Source organism: Microtus ochrogaster, unplaced genomic scaffold (genome assembly GCF_000317375.1).
Source record: "Microtus ochrogaster isolate Prairie Vole_2 unplaced genomic scaffold, MicOch1.0 UNK16, whole genome shotgun sequence".
In the NCBI taxonomy this organism is placed as follows: domain Eukaryota; kingdom Metazoa; phylum Chordata; class Mammalia; order Rodentia; family Cricetidae; genus Microtus; species Microtus ochrogaster.
In genome coordinates, this window is record NW_004949114.1 from 3,928,381 (window position 1) to 3,950,656 (window position 22,276).

The window sequence follows — 22,276 nt, forward strand, 5'->3', positions numbered from 1 at the left end:
TGCGTGTGTATGGAGCCAGGGGTAAGAAGTGTGCATGCGTGTGTATGGAGCCAGAGGTAAGAAGTGAGCATGCGTGTGTATGGAGGCCAAAGGTTGACAATGGGCAATTTCCTCAATTGCTTTCCCCCTTTTCCTCACTTTTTCAACCAGAATTAAGGCAAACCTGAAGCTAATTCTGCTTGATTGACTAGCAAGCAGACCCAAGATTCTTCCTTCCTATGTCCCTATCCTTGAGATTACAAGTCTGTGACATCATGCCCAGCTTTTTATGTGGGCGCTAGATGCAATCTGAGCCTCATGTTTGCACAACCACCCCACCTACCGATGCATTTCAGCCCAGTTCATTGTTTTTCTTGTTAACTTTTCTAAGTGAACACTTAGCTTCATCTGTTTTATCTGGAACACATACCGTAGGGCCAGTGTAGACGTCATAGGGCAATCTGTGAGATGGTTCTCCTTCCACCATGTGAGTCCTGGGAATTGAATTCAGCTTGTCAGCCACAGTGGCAAGTGTTTATTTTGTTTAGTTGAATCATCTTGTTGGATCATTATGTTAATTTTTTATTACATCTGTATGTGTGTATGGGCACATATGTCATTGTTGGAGGTCAGAAAACAGCTCATGAAAAATCAGTCCTTTCCTACCGTGTGGGTCCTGAAGATGGAACCACAGCAGCAAATGCCTTTATCTACTGAGACAATTTAGTAGCTCCTTTGTGACATTTTCATATATTATTATCTCATATTTCTAAAACCACAAAGACTTGTTTACTTGTCAGGTTCTCCTCTCTGTATAGAGTTTGTGCCAAGTTACTTGTTTTGTATAAAGCTCTATTACTCGTGTGAGATTTCCTTATATCTGGTGATCTTTGGCTTAATATTTATGATTAAACACTGAAAAGCACATCGGACAAGTGATGTGGGAGTGTCATATATCAATCTGTTGATTTCATTGGTTAAGCAATAAACTGCTTGGTCCTCATAGGTTAAAACATAGGTGGGAGGAGTAAACAGAACAGAATGCTGGGAGAAAGAAGCTGAGTCAGGTAGTCGCCATGATTCTCCTACCGGACACAGACGCAGGTTAAGATCTTCCCTGGGTAAGACACCTCGTGGTGTTACAGGGATATTAGAACTGGGTTAGATCGATATGTAAGAGCTAGCCAATAAGAGGCCAGGCAGTGTTTAAAAGAATACAGTTTCCGTGTAATTATTTCGGAGCATAAAATAGCCGTGTGGGCGGCCGGGTGCCGGGGACGCAGCCCTGCCGCTGGTACTACAAGAGTGGCGTTATGTCTTCGCCTTCAATTGTATCCCTACTAGTAGGAAATCACCTACTAGAGACAAGATAGCATTTGTATTTTTGAGAGGGCCTCAGTGTGTAGACCAGCCTGGTCTCTGCCTGGGGTTACAGGTGGGTCTCTGCCTGGGGTTACAGGTTATACCTAGCCCTATCATATTTAAGAGTGTTATAAAGAAGGGCTGGGAAGATGGCTCATCAGCTTAGAGCACTGGCTGCTCTTTCAGAGGACCTGGGTTCACTTCCTAGTACCCACATGGTGGCTCACAACTGTCTGTAACTCCAGGCCCAGGAAATCCCATGCCCACTTCTGACCAACACAGGCACCAGACATGCGCCCCCGTCTCGAAAAACCAAAAAAAAAAAAAAACAGACATGCGCATGGTGCTCATACATATATGGATGCAAAAAAACCCTATATACATGAAATAAAAACGAACCTTTTTCAGGATTTATGCCATATATAAAGATCAAATTCAGAATTAAAAACCTAAAAAATACTAGTATGAAATCATATCAGGCCTGGAAATATGGCTCAGGTTCAAGGTTCATGCCTCAGTGGCCTACACCACCACTGCCCAGTTCATTTGACACATTCAGAACAACAAAACTATCAATAGCTGGGCAGTGGTGGCGCACGCCTTTAATCCCAGCACTTGGGATAGGTGGATCTCTGTGAATTCGAGGCCAGCCTGGTTTACAAAGTGAGTTCGTTCCAGGACAGCCTGGACTGTTGCACAGGGAAACCACGTCGAAAAACCAAAAACAACAACAATAACAACAACAACAAAAACTTAGCAGCTAACACAGAGGAATATCATTTTAATCTTGGTTTAGAAGAGATTTCAAAACAAACAATGCACATTAAACAAAGAGTTTAATATCCAAAGATAACTTTGGCTACAGTAAAATAGACAAAAAGTTCTACCAACCAAAAATAAGAGAACAAAATAACAGATTTTGTTTGTTTATACCAGGGTTTCTCTGTGTGACCCTGGAAGTCCTGGAACTCACTCTAATGACCATGCTGGCTTAAGAGCTCTGCCTACCAACTGCTGGGACTACAGGTGGGCACCACCATCCCTCCCAATCTTCAATAGATTTTTTTTCAACTACTATCTCTTGTCCTTGATTGTTATATTTTTGTTGTTATGGCCCATAGGTTAAGAACACTTGATATTCTTCTACAGGATATCAGGCAGCTCAGAGCTCCAGGGGATTCAACACCTCATAATGCAGGTACCTTCACCCACACGGTACACAGAAGTTCACACAGGCACACATACACAAAATAAAGCTTTTTTAAAAAATTTTTTCAAGACAGGGTTTCTCTACGCAGCCTTGACTGTCCTGGGATGACATAATTAGTTCTAAGTCAGATGGGCCATAGTCTATAGTCAGACCCTGTTTCAAAAAAGTTAACAAGAAAAAGAAAAACTTCAGCTTAGCTAAAAAGATTTTTTAATTTAAAAAATCTGTTTCTGCTAGGTATATTTTTAACATTAATTAAAACCAATAAATAGTAATTAAACAGGAAAAAATAATAAATTAAAACATAAAGAAATAAAAGCAGTCTGGAGAGATGGCTCAAAGGTTAAGACACTGATTGCTCTTCCAGAGGTCCTGAGTTCAATTCCCAGCAACCACATGGTGGTTCACAACCATCTGTAATGAGAGCTGGTTTCCTCTTCTGGAGTGCAAGCATGCATGCAGGCAGAACAGTGCCTACATAAGTAAATAAATAAATCTTAAAAAAATTCCTAAGAAAGAAAGAGAGAGAGAGAGAGACAGACATACACCTTTGATCCCAGCACTCAGGAGACAGAAGCAGAAAATCTGAGTTCAAAGCCAACCTGGTCTACACAGGTCACTCCAGGCTGATCAGAAAAAACACAGTGAGACCTGCCTATCTCCCACAGAGTTGTTCAGCCGGTGGTCTTATACTTAAGGGAGCAGCTACCCTAGTTCCCTGCCAACGCCTTTTGGCGGTCTGAGATGCCCTTCTTCTAGAAATGTTATTGGAATTACCTCTATAGTTATTTCCTTAGTCATAAAATCATTTTCTTCTTTCATCTAATTTATTAAGTCTTGATTTGGAAATGGAAAAATATTTAAAAAATTCAGTAATGAAGGACTAGAGAGACACCTCAGTGGGTAAGAATAACTGCTGCCAAGTCTGAGAACGTGAGTTGGAACCCACGCTGTGGAGAGAACTCATTCCCACATGTAGCCTTGACTTCTACATGTGCACACCACTCCTGTGTACACACACAATATAAAATTGTAAGTCAAGATAATTTTGGAAGCCCTGGATGGGTAAAGAAAGCAAAAGAACCTCGACAAAACCAAGACCTTTAGCATAAATAAAGGCTTTATTGGTTAGTTTGGATGAATGACAGACTGGCACAAGCTCAATGCATTGTTTCACTCACACTTACAACCCTCAGGATGACACACAAAGCTAAGCTTATTGGCAATGGGCAATTTGAAGGGAGTGGAAAGGACCTGAAGACTTCTGAAGGTTATTAACAAAGCTACCGGGACCGAAACCAACGTCCAAGGAGCAAATCCAGGATGGAAAAGGGATCATCCAGAGCTGAAGATCTTTCAGAGACTGGATCTAAGGAAGAAATCATACATATTGACAAAATAAACAAGACAGAGGGAAAGTGTCAGTAAGGAGGCATAGCCTTTCCCCAAGGAGTTAAGAGATGGCCTTTCTGAGTCACTCTTAACGTACCACTGCTGGAACTGTCATGTGCTTCGTGGTGGGTCACTGTGGTCTCGTTCCGTCCCTCACTGTCCACCACAGTGCGGCGCTCCTCCACAGCCTGCAAGAAGGTCCGCATATCGACAACACCACTGTTGAGTCCTTCTTTTCAGAGCATTTTCTAACCAGTTTTTTAACTCTTCTCTCTCAACTCACCCCATCTGGCTTAGTGATCTTGGTCACAGAGATGCTCTTGAAATAGGGTTTGGGTTGGGGTTGAAGAAGTGGACCGAGACCCTCCTGGGAAACCTGGGAGTCAAGATCTGAAAAGGCAGAGAGATAACAGCCAGGAGAGAGTGGGAGGAGGAGACTCCTGAGAGAGCTGGAGGCGGAGGACATGGCAAGTGTGCCCTCCCGCCAGACTCACCGTTGTCCTCTCTGGCTCTAGAACGGGGGGTGACACGCCATATATCATCCAGCTGCAGAGGAAGCCACACAGAGTTGGTGAAACTTGAAGGGTCAGAGGCCCAGACTCCTCCTAAGTTCCGAAACCCCAAACACTTCCTTCTGGGCAGCTTATGTTCACACACCTTCAGCAGTTCCATACGGACTTCTACCAACTGACTTCATGAAATACTTTCCTGCACCTTTAAGATCTTTTTTTTTCAAGACAGAATTTCTCATCCTGGAACATACTCAATAGACCAGGCTGGCTTCGAACAAACACAGATCTGCCTGCCTCTACCTCCCTGGTGCTGGGATCAAAGGTGTGCACCACCATGTCCAACTTAAGATTCTTTTTCTCTCTTCCTTTCTTCTTCTTTCCTTCCTCCCTCCCTCCCTCTCTCTTTCGTGTGTGTGTGTGTGTGTGTGTGTGTGTGTGTGTGTGTGTGTGGTGTTTGTTTTCGAGGCAGGTTTTTTTCTGTGTAGACCAGGATGGCCTTGAACTCACAGAAACTGGCTTGACTCTGTCTCAAGAGTGCTAGGATTAAAGGCATGCAATATCATGCCCAGCCTCAAGACCCCTTTTTAAACAAGAATTAAATTAAAGAATTAAAACTAGTAATTAAAAAAAAAAAAAAAGCAGAGTCAGGTTCAAGGCCAGCCTGGTCTATAGAGAGAATTCCAGGACATCCAGAATGACATGGAGAAACCTGTCTCATGGGGGGAAAAATGGGCAGAATATTTCCATTTCCCCTTTGTATTCTATTCTCCTCTACTGCAAAAAGAAAATGGAAGCAACAGGCTGGAAAGATGGTCCATAGGTTAAGAACATTTGCTATTCTTCTACAGGATATCAGGCAGCTCAGAGCTCCAGGAGATTCAATACCTCATAATGCAGGCACCTTCACCCACACGGTACACAGAAGTTCACACAGGCACACATACACAAAATAAATAAAGCTTTTTATTTTTTCATTTTTCGAGACAGTGTTCTTCAGTAGTTATGACTCCAGTCCTGGAACTCCCTCTGCAGACCAGGCTAGCCTAAAACTCAGAAATACGCCTGCCTCTGCCTCCTGAGAGCTGGGATTAAAGGCGTGCACCACCACCACCCAGCAAAAAAACAAATCTTCAAAACAACAAACAGCAACAAAAAACCAAACTAACAAACATAAAGGTAGGCAGGTCCCTGAGTTTGAGTCCAGCATGATCTATACACAGCAAGTTCCAGGATAGCTAAGGCTACAGAGAGACCCTGTCTCAAAATACATACGTACTTACATACATACATATATACATACATAAAATAAAAGAGAGGGTAGGGAACACTCTTGCAGAAAACCATAGTTTATAGCTCCCAGTACCAGTATGGTGGCTCACAACCATTATAACTTGAGTTCCAGGGTATTCAATGCCCTCTGTGAGCACCAGGCACATGCGGTACAGAGACAAACAAGCTGGCAAAACACTCATACGTATAAAACAAAATAAATAAGCCTCAGGCTAGGTGTGCTAGCACATTTTAACCCAGAGGCAGAGGCAGGTCTCTAAAGTTGAGGCTAGTCTAGTCTACACGGTGGGTCCCAAGACTCAAAACAAAAAGCCCAACAAAGAAGAAAATTCAGATAAATGCACTAATTAGAGGAGCTAGAATTCCAACTCAGATTCCAGGAAAGGGTCTAGTCACTGCACTTTAGGTGCAGACAGAGTACTCACCCAATGAAAAGGTCCCTGAGACCCCCAATCTGGAGCTGGTTTGGGGGATTCAGGTCTTGCATGACTCTCCAAGACCCCCTCAAAGATCCTGGGTTGGTGACTATCGGGGTACTTAAGCATTGAGTCCCGCAGCGTCTGCCCTTCCCGCAGTCTCTCACTAGGTGTTTCTGAGTCGGGACCTGGAAGTTCTGCAGAAAGTTGGGAGGTGATACTGGGATAGGAAAGGACTTAAGACACATTAAATCCTTGTGAAATCAGCTTTTGCACTCTCCATCCCCAACTACTCTACAAGGTCTGTATTTCACCCAGTAACCCACTAAGTTCTCCCTCAGGGAAATCTACACACCAGGAGAGTGGGAAGGCAAGGTCCAGGCCCCCATCTCGCTGAAGATGCTATTGAAATCTCGTACTAGATCATCAAAGCCAAAGTTGTCGTGGAATCGCATCCCTCCTCCTGGGCTGAAGCTGAAACCGAATTCCTCTGGAGGCTGAGAACCATCAAACCTATAGCTCCCTCGACCCCACGTGCTTCTGTCTTCCTCCTCTTCGTCGTCATCATCGTCATCATCTCGAGTCATCCCTCCAAAAAAGGGATCTCTGTGGCTGCGAGTGGAGGCAGACAAGCCTGTCTAAGCAATAAAATCAACCCAAGGCCAGCAAAATGGGACAAGGGTAAGGCTCTAGGCAGCTGAAGAAAACACCGGAGGGCTGGCTTCCAAGTCAAAACAACGCTGATGAATCTATTCAGGTTTTGTGTGTTTCTAATTAGAGCCTATCCCAACCTCCCGACATCTCGCAAACGCCTCCCTGGTTTTTCTTCAGTGTCTCACTGCCCACTCCTTTGGCCCAAGGTCCTGCTCACTTGCTCATTGTCCTCTTCCCCACACCCCCATTGTTTTCTCCGCCCAGGTCCCTGTTGCATCACCCCAGACTGGAGACAGGCACTGTTTCTCTCTTCAGAACAGCTTTGGTCACTGTGGCGAAGCGAGTACTCAAGGTAGAGATTTTTATCCTCACAGCAGGAGTTGAAGGGGGCGGGGAAGGAAGCTTTCCAAAAATACGGCGAAGGGGTCAAACGTCCCCAAAGAACGCCCCTCCCTCATGTTCAGCCCAGAACTACGCTCACCTCCGAGGTCCACGAAAGCCGAAAAAGCCCCGGAAAAGGTCAAAGAAGCTCATGACCGTAGGGGCACTAGAAACTTTAAACTTCTGCAGGACATGAGCGAACACCCTGTCAGATACAGCTCCGGCTCAGCTGTCGCTGCCGGAAACCAAGACTGCGACGCGGCATTGTCGTAAAAAGACCGTAGCCCGGAGGAGGAAGAGGCGGGGTTGACGGCGCTCCTCAGACGCCAAGCTTCTTTCTCATAAGCCACCTTTCAGTTTTGAGTGAAGGTGGGCATGTGGAATCCCTACGGCCCAAGATCGCATTCCTTCTAGGTGATTCTTCTTCCTGCCCATCTGCCAGGTCCTAACGGATGTTTTTGTTACTCTTTATGGTTCCGAGAAAGCCGCCAGAGGGAGCAGCCTGTCCCGAGCCCTGCCTCAGAAAACACCCCCACTAGACCGATGTTAAGTGACGTCCAACACTATTTGTTGGGCAGTGTTTTACCAAGCTCCCTCCAGAGCGATTTCCTTACTGTTCAACAGAGAAGAGGAAGGATACCAAGAACCTCCTGAGCTAGTAGAGAATTAGTTTTGGCCATAAAAAATTATTTTAAATGTGTTTATTCAACACACGGTTTCTCTGCGTGGCCCTGGCTGTTGGGAACTCTTTAGACGAGACTGGCCTCAAACTTAGAGATCTGCCTGCTCTGCCTCCCTAGCGCCTAGGCACTCTTAAACTTGAAAACAGACTGCAACCAACAAGGTAGGATTTCTACTAGGCAGGGAAGAGAAACTACTGAAGCACCCCCAAAAAGAAAGGAACAAAGAGTGTGTAACTGAGATTCGGCACTCCAAAGGCAGAGGCAGGCGGATCTCTATATGCGGCCTGGTGTACACAATTTCATGCCAGACTGAGTTACCTAGCGAGACCCTGACTCAAACACACACCCTCCCCACCCAAGCCAGGAGGATACTTGCAGTTTGGGAAGTCCGAGGCAGAATCTCTTGAATCCTTGGCAATATGATGAGTTTCAGGCTCTTATAAAGGAAATAAAACTCCCTTTCTCATGTAATTGAAGTTCAAAACCTTTTACCACACCATGCTCTCATCCCAGGTCTTGTTCTCCATCATCCACCCCTTTTCCCAGAAACTGGGCATTTCTAAGCCACATAAAATAGGCAAGGCAGGCAGACCTCTGCAACTGAGACCAGCCTGGTCTCCATACAAGTTAGAGGTCAGTCAGGGTTACACAGTAAGACTGTCTGAAAAAAGTTCAGATAAGTACTGTAGTCTACCTCTATAAAGAGAAAAGGGCCTAAGCTTGAGTCGTGCCAGTCAACAGCTACTGTTGGCTTCACACTGCAGCATCCTTTAAAAGCACGCTCAGATTCCCAGTCCTTTATCCTTACTCCTCCCCGCTTCAGTTCCTGAAACTTGCTGTAGATGAGACAGTTTCTAGGAGAAATGAAGATTTGTAGTGGTTCTTTCCAGCCACAGGGTATGAAAGGGAATCCCCTTAAGGGCAAAATACTAGCACATTAAGGTGAGAGTTCTTAAAGGGCAAAGATTTCACTTTATTCCACAGCCTTCGAGCCTGCTAGAGAGGCCCAGTTGGTACGATAATACTTATTCACCAAGCTGGTCATCGACGAGAGTGAGGATACCCTAGACGGAGCAAGAATGGGCAGAGGCTGAAGGTACAGGTTTGGTTTTTTTCTCCTTTTTTTATATATATATGTATATATATACAAGACACATTAATCCATTAAGTTTGAGGACACAGTACAAAAAAAAAAACACTTCAACTAATTCATATGACAATGCTGTTCATATTTATGACGCCATTTTTTCTGTGTTGTTTGGTTTTCCTAATAATAAAGGAGAAGACTTAGGGCCGTTGGGCTGATATATATTTGGGGGGTACCTCCCTACCTCATCCATACACCACCAGGGTGAACAGGAAGAAGTAAAGGAAAGGCAGGGCCCAGAGCAAAGTTTCATAATCTTGAATGCAAAGAGGAAGGGGGTGGGGGGGAAAGAAAATACAAATCCTATAATACATACAACAGGGTGGGATGGTATAGGAATGGGACAGACATGAAGCTGAGGTGTGGGATGGGCCGCTGGGGTGTGGAGCAGCGGAATCGCCCCACATTCTTTTCTCTCTTTGATGCTGTTTCCATAGTTTCCAGGCTGAGAAGCCCTCTCAGAAGATGGGACCGGGAGAAGAGGGTCAGGGCCTCAGTTGGCCCCCCAGCTGTAGCTGTTGTAGGCAGACTTGTTGGTCTGGGGCTTCTGCGGGATGGAGCTGGTCTGGCTACGTTGCCCGCTGCCCGTCTGCAGGGATGGGAGGGTTATGGGGGAGGAGAAAGGTGTCTAGTTAGTGGGACCAAACTGTAACATCTTGACGTGGAAATGTGTAAAATAGTTCTACTCTCTCGTTTCCTTTACTTAGAGCCGACTATGAAGCCAACATTTCAAGCATAGAAAATTGATTCTACATAGCCTCTTTTACAAGGCGACGTTTTTCTTTTTAACCTTAAAGTACAGGAAAAATGGACAAGAACACTTTGGAGATAATATGGTGAGTTGGTTCCATTCCTGTCAGTTGTCTTCCCCACTACCTATTGTCCTGGTCTAAACAACTATGAGAATTCTGGCCTTTTTTAAGTGAGTGATCACAAGATGATTAAGTTCTCACTCACCTCTGTGAATGCCTCAATATGGAAAGCTTTATCTTTGAGGGCAAGAAAGTTGCCCAGCCACCTATGTTGGAGTTCTTAAGTGGTCTCTTACCACCATTCAGATCCACCCACCACCACACATTAATTAATGTGAAACCAATCAAACAAAGGAAAGACCTGAGGCACCAGGCTCCAGATGCTGCCCCTAGAATCTTTTCCATTGTGATAACCAAGTGTTTTCCAGAGTTGGGGAAGGGTAGAAAGATAAAGAGGGTGTTGAAGAGGGAAGGAAGAGAGGATGGGGAGGCCAGAGAGCTTAGCATAGTGTTTCTGTTTGTGTATCCCGATTTGTGATTGGGTAGGCTTTTCAAGTTATCTGAGGCCGTGGAGGTGAAATGGGGACTAAAAAGAAGTTGGTTCAAGCATATTATCATTCAGTTTCATTACCTGCTCCTCCTGCTGGCGCTGGCAACAGAGAATCATCTGCAAATATGGTAGCTGAGGCAGAACCAGGATATATGGAAAATAAAGGGACAAACTTTTGACAATAGAACTCCACCATTAGAAGGGAAAGCTATAATGTCAGGGAAGGGAGAAGGCTGGGAGAGGTTACAAGGGAAGGTGTGACCCAGGTCTGACAGGATGAGGACAACTGTGCCACGGGAGGTGGAGGAGAAAGGTACCAAAGGAACTGGGCAAAAGGGTTTCAATCTGGCCCATTCTCTCATGTTTCCTTTGCCAACTGCTCATGTTATGTGCGCTTGTGTCTGTATGTGCTGTGCCCCTGGCTGGCACTGGGAGGGCTGGGTGAAGGTGGTGGTAAGGAAGGGTAAGAAAAGGAAAAGGGAGGCAGTTTTAAGGGATAGGAAGGAAGATGAAGGGAAAGGAGAGGGGGAAGGGCTATTACCTGGCCATCCTGCTGCAGGTGATGATGAAGGATCTGAGAATGTGGCTGCTGATGGGGGGTCAGAATATGCATAAAGGGGGCAGGTGGGTAGGCAGCAGCTGTGGCAGGATTGATGGGCCCTCCACTTCCTAGGGCTGAAGGCAAGTTGAAGGAGGCAGCAGGAGTACCGGAATGAAACCCTTGTTTCTCAAAGGACTGCTATCCCAGGAGAACAGGAGGAGAAAGAGTAAAAGGGATCATCAGAAAAACTTACTGAGCCCAAGTACCTCTATCCTCAGAAAGCAGCATGGTCAGAAACAATAACACACCTCAAGTCAAACATTCAAAAGTCTTAGTCCTAGCTCTTCTTTTTTCATAGCTCCATGATCCTAGGCTAACTAACCACTCAGCTTCAGTTTCCTCAAAATAAAAGAGATAAATCAGGCAATGGCGGTGCAAACCTTTAATCCAGTACTCAGGAGGCAGAAGCAGAAGAATCTGAGTTCAAAGCCAGCCTAGTCTACAGAGGGAGTTTCTGGACAGCCAAGAACAACTAAGGCTACACAGAGAAAGCCTGCCTCAAAATATACATATACATACATACATACATACATACATACATACATACATAATACATATATATATATAATACTTGGTCAAGGGGCCAAGACCATTTGCACAGTAAATAAATGACATTAAATTATAATTTATAACACTTGAAAAAACAAAAACAAAAAACAAAAAGCTGGGCGGTGGTGGCGCACGCCTTTAATCCCAGCACTTGGGAGGCAGAGGCAGGCGGATCTCTGTGAGTTTGAGGCCAGCCTGGTCTACAAGAGGAGGTCCAGGACAGGCTCAAAAGCTACGGAGAAACCCTGTCTCGAAAAATCAAAAAAAAAAAAAAAAAAAAAACCAACACTTGACCTTCCTATGACATTTCTCATACATAAAGTCCTAGAGAAACTGAAGTCTACAGATAACTCATTTAGAAAAGGTAGAATGGGTTTTGGACACCTCTCCTGAGGGTTGTTCTAACTGCAACTCCACCTCCATCTCTTTCTACTTTCATCCACACCAGGCACCTACCTGGGTTTTGGAGTACACAGAACCCGAGATATCTGGCACGCCCGTGTTACTGGAGGTGACTGATACACCTAGGGGAGGAGGAAACAGAGAGGATTAGCTCTGTCTGCTATCAGCCTAGTCTCTGTTCCTAGGACAACGTGATGTCTGCAGCCTTTCTAGCTATGGCACTGCAAAAGAATTTGGTATGTTTTTTCCATTACATCAGCTGAGATGTTAGAACTCATAACATAAATGCTGCCTAGGAGGTCTTCTGCCCTTTCTAAATAATATGTGTTGAACACATGTGTGAACCTCTTTTTGATGGGGGCACAAGGGGTATGAGCAAAATTTCAGTAGCATGATTTTAAAGCAAAAGGGTATTATAAATTTAATGTCCACTGTGAATCAGTCTACTAAACTCCACTCGGTTTTGGCTCTTACTGTTCTACATGACACAATGGGGCTCAAAATCCTTAAACCTACATTGTTAAGTATTAGGAACAGTTCAACGCAGAGGCCCCAGTGCTTATTCTCAGAGCCTCAATTCACTTCATGAACCTCACTTCTCTGGTCGTACGAATGCTAGGCTTATATCCTTGTGACTTAAAGGGCTTGCACAAGATGAATTTCTAGTTCTATAATTCTAGTGGTATGAGGGTGGGGAGGACACCTATATGAAACATAGAGGCAATGTCATTTTCATTACTTCAGCTTACCCACAAGTAACAGTTTTAATGCATATCTAACTCATGTTTCCTCTTGAAAATTTTCCTGTCACCACAGTTTAAAGTAGCCTGTAGTAGTATAATCCATCTTAATTTGTTCTCCGGCTAAAATAAACATACTACTACACTCTTCCTTCCTAACAGTATTGGTCAATGAATCAAGAAGACAGAAGCCATGAGATAACCTAGCATGTCACCAGAGACATTTTAAACAAAATGTGAAAAATAAGTTAAACTAGAAATTCACAATTGAAAAAAAAACATTAGCTCCTGTAAAAATGGACATTATTAGCTCCTGTAAAAATAAAAAAGGAAACCAGAAAACTACATCTTATACTTTTAGATTCTTGCCTCCAAAAGTACATTATTCTTTTATTTGAGAAGCACTCTGACGGAGCTTTGTTTGGCTTTTTTTTTTAAAGAAGCGATATGTTAATGATAAAAATCACAAGGAACCTTCGTTTCATTCCATACAAATTCCTGAAACTCAAATTCTCCTAACCAATGCCTAAAAGAAAGGCAGCCTTTAGGAGTTAAGTTCACAACCACTTTAGATTTAGTCAGTGATTACGTGCTTCTCTAGCTAGCACAAGGAATAGGGTTTGACCACTAGCACCAAGAGAAAAAAATTAACGTTAAACCCTACCAATCCTAAGTCCAGATAGTACCCTTCAAAAGGAACAAATACAATTCTATGGGAAGAAAAAGAAGCATAGAAATAAAGCATGAAAAAATACTTCCTTATCTCCAAAGCCTTAACTGCATACTTTGAAGGCACAAAGTAAACAAAGGGAACAGTATATCAAACTCTTTTAGAGGTAGCAGAGATTTTTCTTCTTTTCAAACCCCAGATGCCTGGCTGAGAGAACAATGGGTTGCAGGCATAACTTTAAGTTCAGATATGGAAATGACTAATGCTAGTGAGGTTTGATGGGGAAGGGAAATGAGCCAGGTTACAGAATACTTTCAAGACAAAACCAAAGAGACAATGAGTTATCTTTAATAGAAAAGTGCCTACAGCTGACTTGGTTACTCTCTTGCCAAGAGAAGCTAGGATGCTTACACAGGGTGGGAAAAGCTACTTAACTGGAGCCACGCTGGGTGGTAAGGAGAAATTAGGTCTAGCAAGCTCCTACCTTGTTAATTTTTACATAAAAAGTTTAGTTCAAGTTTTAAATTGTATAGAAGAACCAGTAATGCAACAGGGAAAAAGAGAATCCTGTATAGTGGCTAAAATAGCCTCTATGTAAGTATTAGAAAACCTAAAAAATAGCAGGCTTTGATTTTCCTATTTTTACTAGCTATTACAGAAATCCTCAGACTAAAGTTTTGCTCTCCTTCCCATCCCCACATGTCATACCTACCCCAATTACCCAACAGTGATAAAAAGAAAATTACAAAACAATGTAGGTGGTAGGCAGAAGAAAAAAAAAAACCATTTCTTACTTAGCGTGGCAGCAACTTGGAAAACTGGTTAAACTCCATAGGACCAGAGGGGTAAGGAACCGTAATAAAGGAAAGTTGAGTATATGGTTTCTGATTAACCAAGGGTGGTTGTCTAATTGTTCAAATTTCTGCTATAAACCAACAACTGATGGTGTACTGGTTAGTGAGTGCATGGAGAACAAACCTCCCAACAGGATGTCTGGCCAAACATCTCTCACATAGCTTTGGCTACATCCACTAGTAAAAAAAAAGACTAAAAATTCACAATCTCTGAAAAGCCATCAAAGGACCACGAACAGTGTTCCAGGCTAGCACAGTTTCCACAAAGCCCGAGCCATCAACTAAGTGATCACTAATAACCTGATGAGATATTAATCAGACAGTCAACCTTGAGAACCAGATGTAGAAATTAAGCCTTGACGATACTTCCCTAACAACAGCTTTAGCCTTTCACTATGACATGACACTTAACTTCTTGTCCCTTGCCCTCAGCTTGAGTCAGAGGCAAGGGGAGGATCTACATGAAAAAGTAAAGACATAAAAGCATGGGAAATCAGTTTTGTTGTTTTTATTTGTAATAGCTTTACCAACCAATCAACAGGCTGGAAACGGGCTGTTTTAACTCTACTGAAACACTAACAGCTCTTTGGCTATACTAGGGATTGACTGAAAAGACCGCCCTCCACCCTTTATCCACAATACAGCATTGGCTCCTAGTGTCCAGAAAGACATGCACGGAAAGAACGCAGAGTTAGCTAAAGAAATACCACAGTTTATTGAAGACTACAAATATTTTTTGTTACAAGTTGGAACTACATGCCTTCCAGAAATCAAAAGCAACAGCAGGCGTGTGCATTGATGCTTCGGAGGTGTTGCACCGCTCGAACTCAAAATGGGTAAGACAGGGTCAGACACATGGGGGAGAAGGGAGATGGGAAGGGGGGCAAGTTCAAAAGCCCAGAAGGTATCCACCAACTCATTTCCCCAAGCCACGCAGGCCATGGCCTCAGCTCAGCAGGCTCTCCTCAGTGGTCTGGTTTCTGAAACAAGACTTCAGTGCAAATTTATACACACACACAAAACATAGCCCCCAGGCTTGGGCCAAATTAGCTCTCAGCCGTCCAGAAATGCTTGTAAGGGGGTGGATATTTTCTTCCTAAAAGGAATCAAATACATAAAAATAAATGAATTTAGAGGTTGATGAGGAACAGAATGACAAGAGCCCTCTGTTGGGGGTTGGCAACTGGGGGTTCTCGAAAAGCTGCTATAGGAGATTTCTGAAATTTTAAGGTAGGTAAGAAGCTAAGAGTTTCAAAATCAGATTCCAATCTAATTCTGGACCACTTAGTATTTAAACCTAATGGTAAATTTGGGAGGTGAAGCCATTCTAAGTCAAAAAGCTTTTATCTCTATACTCAACCAAAGATTAGGGTAGGCCTTGGTCATTAAGAAAGTTGCCATAAGGAGTATGGGCATTAAATCTCAGAGGTTCCTCAAGATTTTGAAAATGTGTATCATGACCCAGGTTTATAGGTCACAGTTCAAACATCTGTCTATTAATACCTAAGCCTATTTGTTGTCTTCTGTGCTCAGTTCTCTAATTACTATAAAGCTTGGCTATTTACCCACAGAGTCCACAGAAGAATGAAGAACACTTATTGGTAACTAAATCCCATAGAACTGTAACCAGGATGCAAGCTTTTAAAGACAACCCTCAAGTCCAACCCATTAACAACTGCAGCAATCACCTCCCCAGATTCACCTGAAAGTCATTAAGAAAATTACATGGAATTCTTTCCAGCCCTCTCAGGTATGGTATATACCCCAGTGCTCAACAGTGGCAAAGACTGCTACAAATTAGAGGCAAGCCTGGGCTACATAAAGACCTGTCTCAAAAGCAAAACAAAACAAGAAAACAAGTAAGACAGATATGATGGTGCACACCCTTAGTCCCAGCACTCTGGAGACACTGGGAGACAGAGTGGATTCCAGGCCAACCTAGTCTACATACTGAGTGTCAGGACAGATAGGGCTATATAAAGAGACCCTGTTTCAAAAAACAAAAAACAAAATCACATTTTAAAAACCCATAAAGTGGGACGGGAAAAAAAACAAAACCCATAAAGTTAGGCCGAGCGGTGATGGCGCACGTCTTTAATCCTAGCACTCAGGAGTCAGAGGTAGGTGGATCTCTGTGAGTTCGAGGTCAGCCTGGTCTACAAGAGCTAGTTCCAGGACAGGCTCCAAAGCTAGAGAAAACCTGTCTCGAGGAGAAAAAAAAAAAAAACACCTAAAGTTTAAAAAACCTACAAAAGCAAAATTTTCTTTTCATCTCCATCGGCCAAAAGGAAAGCAACAATGTCAATTAGAGAAGCAAGGGCTAGGCTACATGTGTCCATAAAATCCCTACCTACTTCCCTGTTATCAGATGTGCAACAAGTCTGTGCAAGAAGACTAGCTAAACAAAAGAAGAAACCTAAGGTTCAAGCCTCACTCCCAAGAGTAGTCAGTCGTGTCTACTCATTTTTCTCCACATTGTAGATCTTCTAGCTAGGGAATTAAAAAGGAAGTCATGTAACAAAATTAGTACTACAAACTTATGCCAAACCTATCATACATAGTCCGCTAGCTAGAAAAATATCTAAACCTTTTCTTCAGTACTCTTCCACTCTTGGTGCCATGCATACTACCATTTTCCCCAGTGATATTTCAGTGCAATCTTGGGGCCCCTGCCATTTTTCGCCCAAACTCAGATTAGCCGTTTGAGCATTCCCACTGTGAATAGTGGACACATGCCCGCCCTAGTACAAGGTCTTTGTTGGTACTGTTCTTAGACCTCTCAGCCAACCAAACAATTAACAATCATGTGGAGGGTTAGCTTATCTCAATGACCCACTTTCAAATACCAAGTCTTTCTCCCACCTAGTAATATCCCACACAGACCACTGAACAAGGGCCAAAGGGAACTTACCAGTGTTATATCCGTGAGACCCATATCCACTTGGCTGTTGGAAAGGGGTGGCCGAGGCATTCACACTGACATTCACACCATGCTGCTTGGAAGAGGTAGGAGCCACCTGAAGAACAAAAGGACAGAAATAGAATGAAACAGCAACAGACAACATCTGTCTCACTTGTTCTACTCCAAAGATTAGACATTTAGGTAGTTATCCTAAAGTAGGTTGGCCAGTGGTTGATCCTTACTGATTGTGTTGAATGAGAAATGCTTGAGGTTATAGAATCTTCAGGAGGTGGAGCCTTACTGAAAGAAGAACACATGAGTGGGATAGGATCTGAGAGTGTATCCCATCTTCCTGTTCTCTCCACCTCCTACTCCTGGCACCATGCCATTATGGACTCTCCCCAAAACTTAACTTTTTCTTGTGTGAGTACTTTTGGTCATGTTATTTTAAAATGACAACAAAAAAATAACTAGAACACTAAAGTCTTCAGAACTGACCTGAGCAGTTAAGAGATAGTTTGTAGGGGGAAAAAAAGACAAATGGTAGCAGAGAAAGGAGGAGGTGGCGAAGATATAATGTATCACAATCCTCCTTTGGCTAACTCTAAAATCAGGTAATCCTTGTTCCAATTAAAATCCCATACCCCTTCTTCCTAAACCAGAAATAGGCCAAAAGTACAAGTTGTCCCTCATTTATTACTAAGGGGTCATTTAGCCTTGAAAGCAGCTAGAATGATGCCCAGAATTGGGATCCTTCGCAACAAGACCAGTCAGTCAGTTACTCACAGGGAACACAGCAGGCCCATACTGGAAGGTGCTGGGGAGGCCCGGGACCCCTGTATAGTATGGCAGGCTGGTGTAACTGTAGCCAGGAGGCAGCGCCGGGTTCAGGAATGTCTGCTGCGTGGTGTGATGAGTCTGCGTCTGGTTCTGTTGGGGTTGGGCCAAGGTTGTGGCTGGGGCTGGGGAGGAGGCATCCCCGCGGCCGAACTTGGTGAGGTCACCTAAGAAAAGAAGGGCTGGCTGCATACTCTATAATGTGCAAAGGGATCCCCAAATGAAAAATCCCCATCTTCCTCTGCCAACTTGTTTTCTTTAATCTCCATCCCATCCTTTTCCTACACCTTGCTTCTCCAAGGGCTTGAAGGACAACAATAGTTAAGGGAAGATGAGAAGACAATGATCATAAACAAAAACCTAAGGACTAGCAAGGCAATGAGATTGCCACTGTACACAGGGCAAAGTGGCACAAGGGAATACAGAAGAGCAGTTCAATCAAACTTCCTAGAAAAAGGTAGAGACTAACAGACACCCCACCCCTACAAAAATCACACTTCTGCTAAAAATCTTAATTATGGAACTCTTCTTGCTACTAAACACATTTCTATCTACACATCTCCCTGTATTCAGCTCTATTCCAATCCTACCAGAATAAGGGTTGCTGGCCAGGCTACCATCCCTCCCAGTAAGTGGAGTGGTGGGTGTGGGAAACGGGATACTGTAGTAATCCTAGAACCAAAATAAAAGAGGAGAGATTAAATTCCACTCATTCCCCAGCAAGGAAACCACAAGAGGAAGCAAGAGAATTTCGTTTGAGTACTGCAATTTATCACGTTACTGATTAAACAGGTTAGTGATCACATGAACACCAATTAATCTTGCATACACTGTCCCCCCTGCCTGGCCATGAGTAAGAGTCAGACAAGGTCTACGGATATGCTTGTTGGAATACACATCAAGGTCTAGCAGGACAAACAAGGTTTAATCTTACATAGATCCTTCTAGCTAATTTTGAGAAAACAGGTTCTTCTTTCTGCCAAAGTGCTTAAGCTGTGGGGCCAGAGAAATTGGCTTAGTAGGTAAGAGTGCTTGCTACTTTGACCTCCAGCATCTATGAAAAAGCCATGGATATGATCATGGACATGCCCGTAATACTAACATGGAGAGTCTATGGATGGGTCAGAACAGAAAGCAGGATATACACAATATCCTCCTCTGGCACCTGCATGCACATATACTCTAAAAAGGTGATGCACAGGAAGCAGAGGCAAGTGGCTCTCTAGAGTTTTTTGAAATCAGCCTCTACATAACAAGTTCTAGGCCAGCTAAGGCTATATAGTCCTAACTACATAGAATGAATGCTGGGAATAAAAGCATGTGCCAGCACACCCAGCCTACTGTTTCAAAACAAAAGCTGCATGTGGTGGTGCTCCCATAATTCCAGCATTTGAAGATTTGGAAGGCTGAAGCAGGACAATCACCAAGGCCAGACTAAACTACATAACCTACAGTGAGAGTCTGTCTCAAAACAACAAAGCTGGACCTGTTAACACAAGCCTGTAATTTAACTACTTGGAGACACAAGTCAAGTCTAGAGCTCAACACCAACCTGAGCAATTTAGTGAAACTAAAGGCTCAGAAATAGAGTATTTGTTAAAATACAAGAGGCCCTAGGTATGATCCCAAGAACTACAAAAAATCTTAAGACATTAAAAATATCCTGACCATCTGAATAAGCTGACTAGAGCTCCCACTAAATTCTAATTACTCTTGTAAACTGCCTAAGACAATAAATGCTTAAAGTACCCCATTCTGGGGATTCTGGGAAACTCATTAGTAAAAAAGATAAAAGAGATGACACAGAGAAACAAAAAAATGAAGAAAAGCCAGGGAGGTTGGGTGTGGTGGTGAATGCCTTTGAGTCCAATACTCCGTATACACAGCTAGGACTACGTAGAAAGACCCTGACTCAACACCAAAAACAAAAGAGCCAGGGGTAATGATAGATGTCAGTGACAGTCCTAGACACTTAGGAAATAGAGGCAGGAGAATACGAGGTCCAGTAGTTTGAGGCTAGCCTGAAAAACAGGGTGAGATACTCTCCCATTATAAAATGAAACAGGAGGAATACAGTTCAGCAGTATTCAGCCTAACACACGTAAAAAGTCCTACTTTCAATCATAAAGGAATCAAACAATTAAAAAAAAAAGCAGAACAGAAAATTGATGTTGACATAAAGCATGCTAATAGTTTTATTAGTCCATCTGAGCTGCAGCTATGTAGCATGTATTTTAATTCAAATTACCAGTGTGTATGTATATATATGGTAAAGTATATGGGAAAAAAGACTGAGAAAAGGCTAGGATATTGAACATCAGAAAATTCATTTATCAATTTTGTTTGGCTTTTTTTTTTTCCAAAGAAAGGAGCTAATGTAGTCAAGCTGGCCTTGAACTCACTATACAGGCAAGCCATGTTTTGAACTCCCAGTTTTCCTGCCTCTGCTTCTCATATGCTGGGATTACAGGCAAGAGCCACAACTGATTTTAACATTAATTTTAATGTCTTTTGCTGGGCAGTAGTAGCATATGCTTTGACTCCCAGCACTCAGGAGGCAGAGGCAGGCGGATCTCTGTGAGTTTGAGGCCAGCCTGGTATGGAGTAAGTTCCAGGACAGGGTAGTCTATATAGTGAAAACCAATCTCAAAAATCCGTAGTTTAGTGTTCTTTTTCCAGATTTCAATCCCGCATACTCACCAATGGAAATCTTGTCTGGAGCATTTGTAAATCATCATAGCCATATACTTGTGGCTGCAAGAAAGACAATTAACAACATTAAGAGGAACTAGTCATGATGGCGTAGAAAAGACAAGAAAAAATTTAAAATAACATTCTCATTCTCACGACAGATTATTTCCTTCTGTTTTCTTTATGTGGAAAGCAATAAAGTACAAAGAGATTAAATGATTCATGAAAGGTCTTAAAGCATCCCTTAAACTACATGCTATATATATGTAATGACGAGGCTGTCATTAGGGCACTGGTAAGGAAAAATTAATAGATTTAAGTACATGAAAAGATAGGTGTTTTTTTTTTTTATTTTATTTATTATGTATACAATACTCTGTGTGTATGCCTGCTGGCCAGAAGAGGGCACCAGACCTCATTACAGATGGTTGTGAGCCACCATGTGGTTGCTGGGAATTGAACTCAGGACCTTTGGAAGAACAGGCAATGTTCTTAACCTCTGAGCCATCTCTCCAGCCCAAGATAGGTGTTTTTGAATAGAATTTTTATAACTAATTTCCATCTCAGTGAGTATTGACTACTTGACGGTGACAGAAGACACTAGAGAAAATACTACTATTGTCACTCATTTATTTTCAGGTAGTTCTAGATTTGAATTGTAAAAGAAAAGGTCAAAGAAAGCAAAGAACTATGGAGGTAGGGAATCAAAAGCATGGGAAATAACATATACTACACATTCTGGCTGTTGATGCTCAAGAGCCAGAAACCATATTTCACATAGAACAAATGATCAGCAAAGGGCCTTGTCAAAGTTCAGCCCTTCCTCTACAAAAACTACTACATTTGGAGGGTAGGGCCTAGAGAAGTATCTCAAAGGATACTTCCAAAGGAGCCAAGTTTGTTTCCCATGGGGGTGCTTACAGCTGCCTCTACAGACACCAGACATGGTTTGGTGTATAGAAATACATGTAAACAAAAACCCTGTTACTTTTCTTGGCTAGTGATTGCCACTCAACCATGCAAGCCTAACTTGAACCTGCATAAAGGTGAAAAGGAGAACAAAGTCTAGTTCCTTCGGATCTTAGCACACAGCAGGTACACAGACTAATTAAAAACCTGTTTGCCTGTATGTGGATACCATTTATTCTGCTTTAATTATTGTACTCCATCTGAAACTGAAGCTACAAAGAATAGTCACACCGTCCTGGCTTTTGTAGAGAAGATCCTTCAGCCCCACTTACCGGGTAGGCATGTAACAGCCCTGGAGCCATAATATATGGATTAGGCAACAACGGCGGGACTCCAGGAGGAAGGTTGGGTGGAGCTTTTCCTAAAAGAGAACATTTTTCTGTTGTCATACAATTTATTATCACCTCCACCCCAGAGGAAATGCCACCCGCCTATGCAAAGCTACCTGAAGTTGTAGCAACTGAGCTTCGAGTTGAGGCTGTGACAGTAGAGTTGCTGCCCAGGCTAAGGCCTAGACTACTGCCACTATTCAGACTGGAGGAGACACTGACCACTGGGGGAGGTGCAGAGACAGTGCTGGATGTGGTAGAGAAAGTGCTGGAGGAGGAATGGAGACTCGCTTCACTCTCCACACTTGTGTGCTTCAAAGGGGAGCAATGGAAGACAGAAGGAAACAACATTAGCAACAGATGAGAAAGATAAGGATCTATGATCTTCTCATCAAATTTGCAAT

At 43.1% G+C, this 22,276-nt stretch overlaps 2 protein-coding genes, 1 long non-coding RNA gene and 1 other non-coding gene across 25 annotated transcripts in view; 1 reads left to right on the forward strand and 3 right to left on the reverse strand.

The window, feature by feature from the left end:
• Positions 1-3,652: 3,652 nt before the first annotated feature.
• On the reverse strand, positions 3,653-7,472 carry Hax1 (HCLS1 associated protein X-1). The gene is made up of 7 exons (XM_005367199.3): positions 7,297-7,472; positions 6,517-6,773; positions 6,171-6,358; positions 4,438-4,489; positions 4,227-4,333; positions 4,041-4,131; positions 3,653-3,920 (listed from the first exon to the last, which is right to left on the reverse strand). Exons 1-7 carry the CDS (start codon positions 7,347-7,349, stop codon positions 3,835-3,837), a joined length of 834 nt encoding a protein of 277 aa, XP_005367256.1. The 5' UTR covers positions 7,350-7,472; the 3' UTR covers positions 3,653-3,834.
• Positions 7,473-7,480: 8 nt separating this feature from the next.
• On the forward strand, positions 7,481-10,403 carry LOC101985101. Its single transcript, XR_001229414.2, has 3 exons — positions 7,481-7,610; positions 8,864-8,975; positions 9,734-10,403. It is a non-coding gene; the product is annotated as an uncharacterized LOC101985101 (long non-coding RNA).
• The window catches only part of Ubap2l (ubiquitin associated protein 2 like), a 58,404-nt gene continuing 44,838 nt past the window's right edge, over positions 8,711-22,276 (reverse strand). For 7 of the 22 annotated variants that reach the window (XM_013353773.2, XM_026789242.1, XM_026789234.1 and 4 more), the window contains 10 exons: positions 21,989-22,184; positions 21,816-21,904; positions 20,584-20,637; positions 18,474-18,555; positions 17,833-18,050; positions 17,056-17,161; positions 11,935-12,002; positions 10,870-11,067; positions 10,410-10,460; positions 8,971-9,615 (listed from right to left, as the gene is read on the reverse strand). In XM_013353773.2, the coding sequence (XP_013209227.1) occupies positions 9,520-9,615; positions 10,410-10,460; positions 10,870-11,067; positions 11,935-12,002; positions 17,056-17,161; positions 17,833-18,050; positions 18,474-18,555; positions 20,584-20,637; positions 21,816-21,904; positions 21,989-22,184 (1,158 nt within the window). In that variant the 3' untranslated portion in view covers positions 8,971-9,519. Of the gene's footprint in view, positions 8,944-8,970; positions 9,616-10,409; positions 10,461-10,869; positions 11,068-11,934; positions 12,003-14,639; positions 15,241-17,055; positions 17,162-17,832; positions 18,051-18,473; positions 18,556-20,583; positions 20,638-21,815; positions 21,905-21,988; positions 22,185-22,276 lie in introns of those variants that run through there. The other 15 variants (XM_026789245.1, XM_026789240.1, XM_026789244.1 and 12 more) reach the window with 10 other exon arrangements.
• LOC113458373 lies at positions 18,633-18,768 on the reverse strand. The gene has a single exon (XR_003378746.1). It is a non-coding gene; the product is annotated as a small nucleolar RNA SNORA58 (small nucleolar RNA).

Coding starts and splice junctions, on each gene's coding strand:
- Hax1 (XM_005367199.3), bottom strand. CDS start 7,349: ATGAGCTTCTTTGACCTTTTCCGGGGCTTTTTCGGCTTTCGTGGACCT. Junction 4,334..4,437: donor TAGAGCCAGAGAGGACAACG/GTGAGTCTGGCG, acceptor CTGCCTTTTCAG/ATCTTGACTCCCAGGTTTCC. Junction 3,921..4,040: donor ACATGACAGTTCCAGCAGTG/GTACGTTAAGAG, acceptor TTTCTTCCTTAG/ATCCAGTCTCTGAAAGATCT.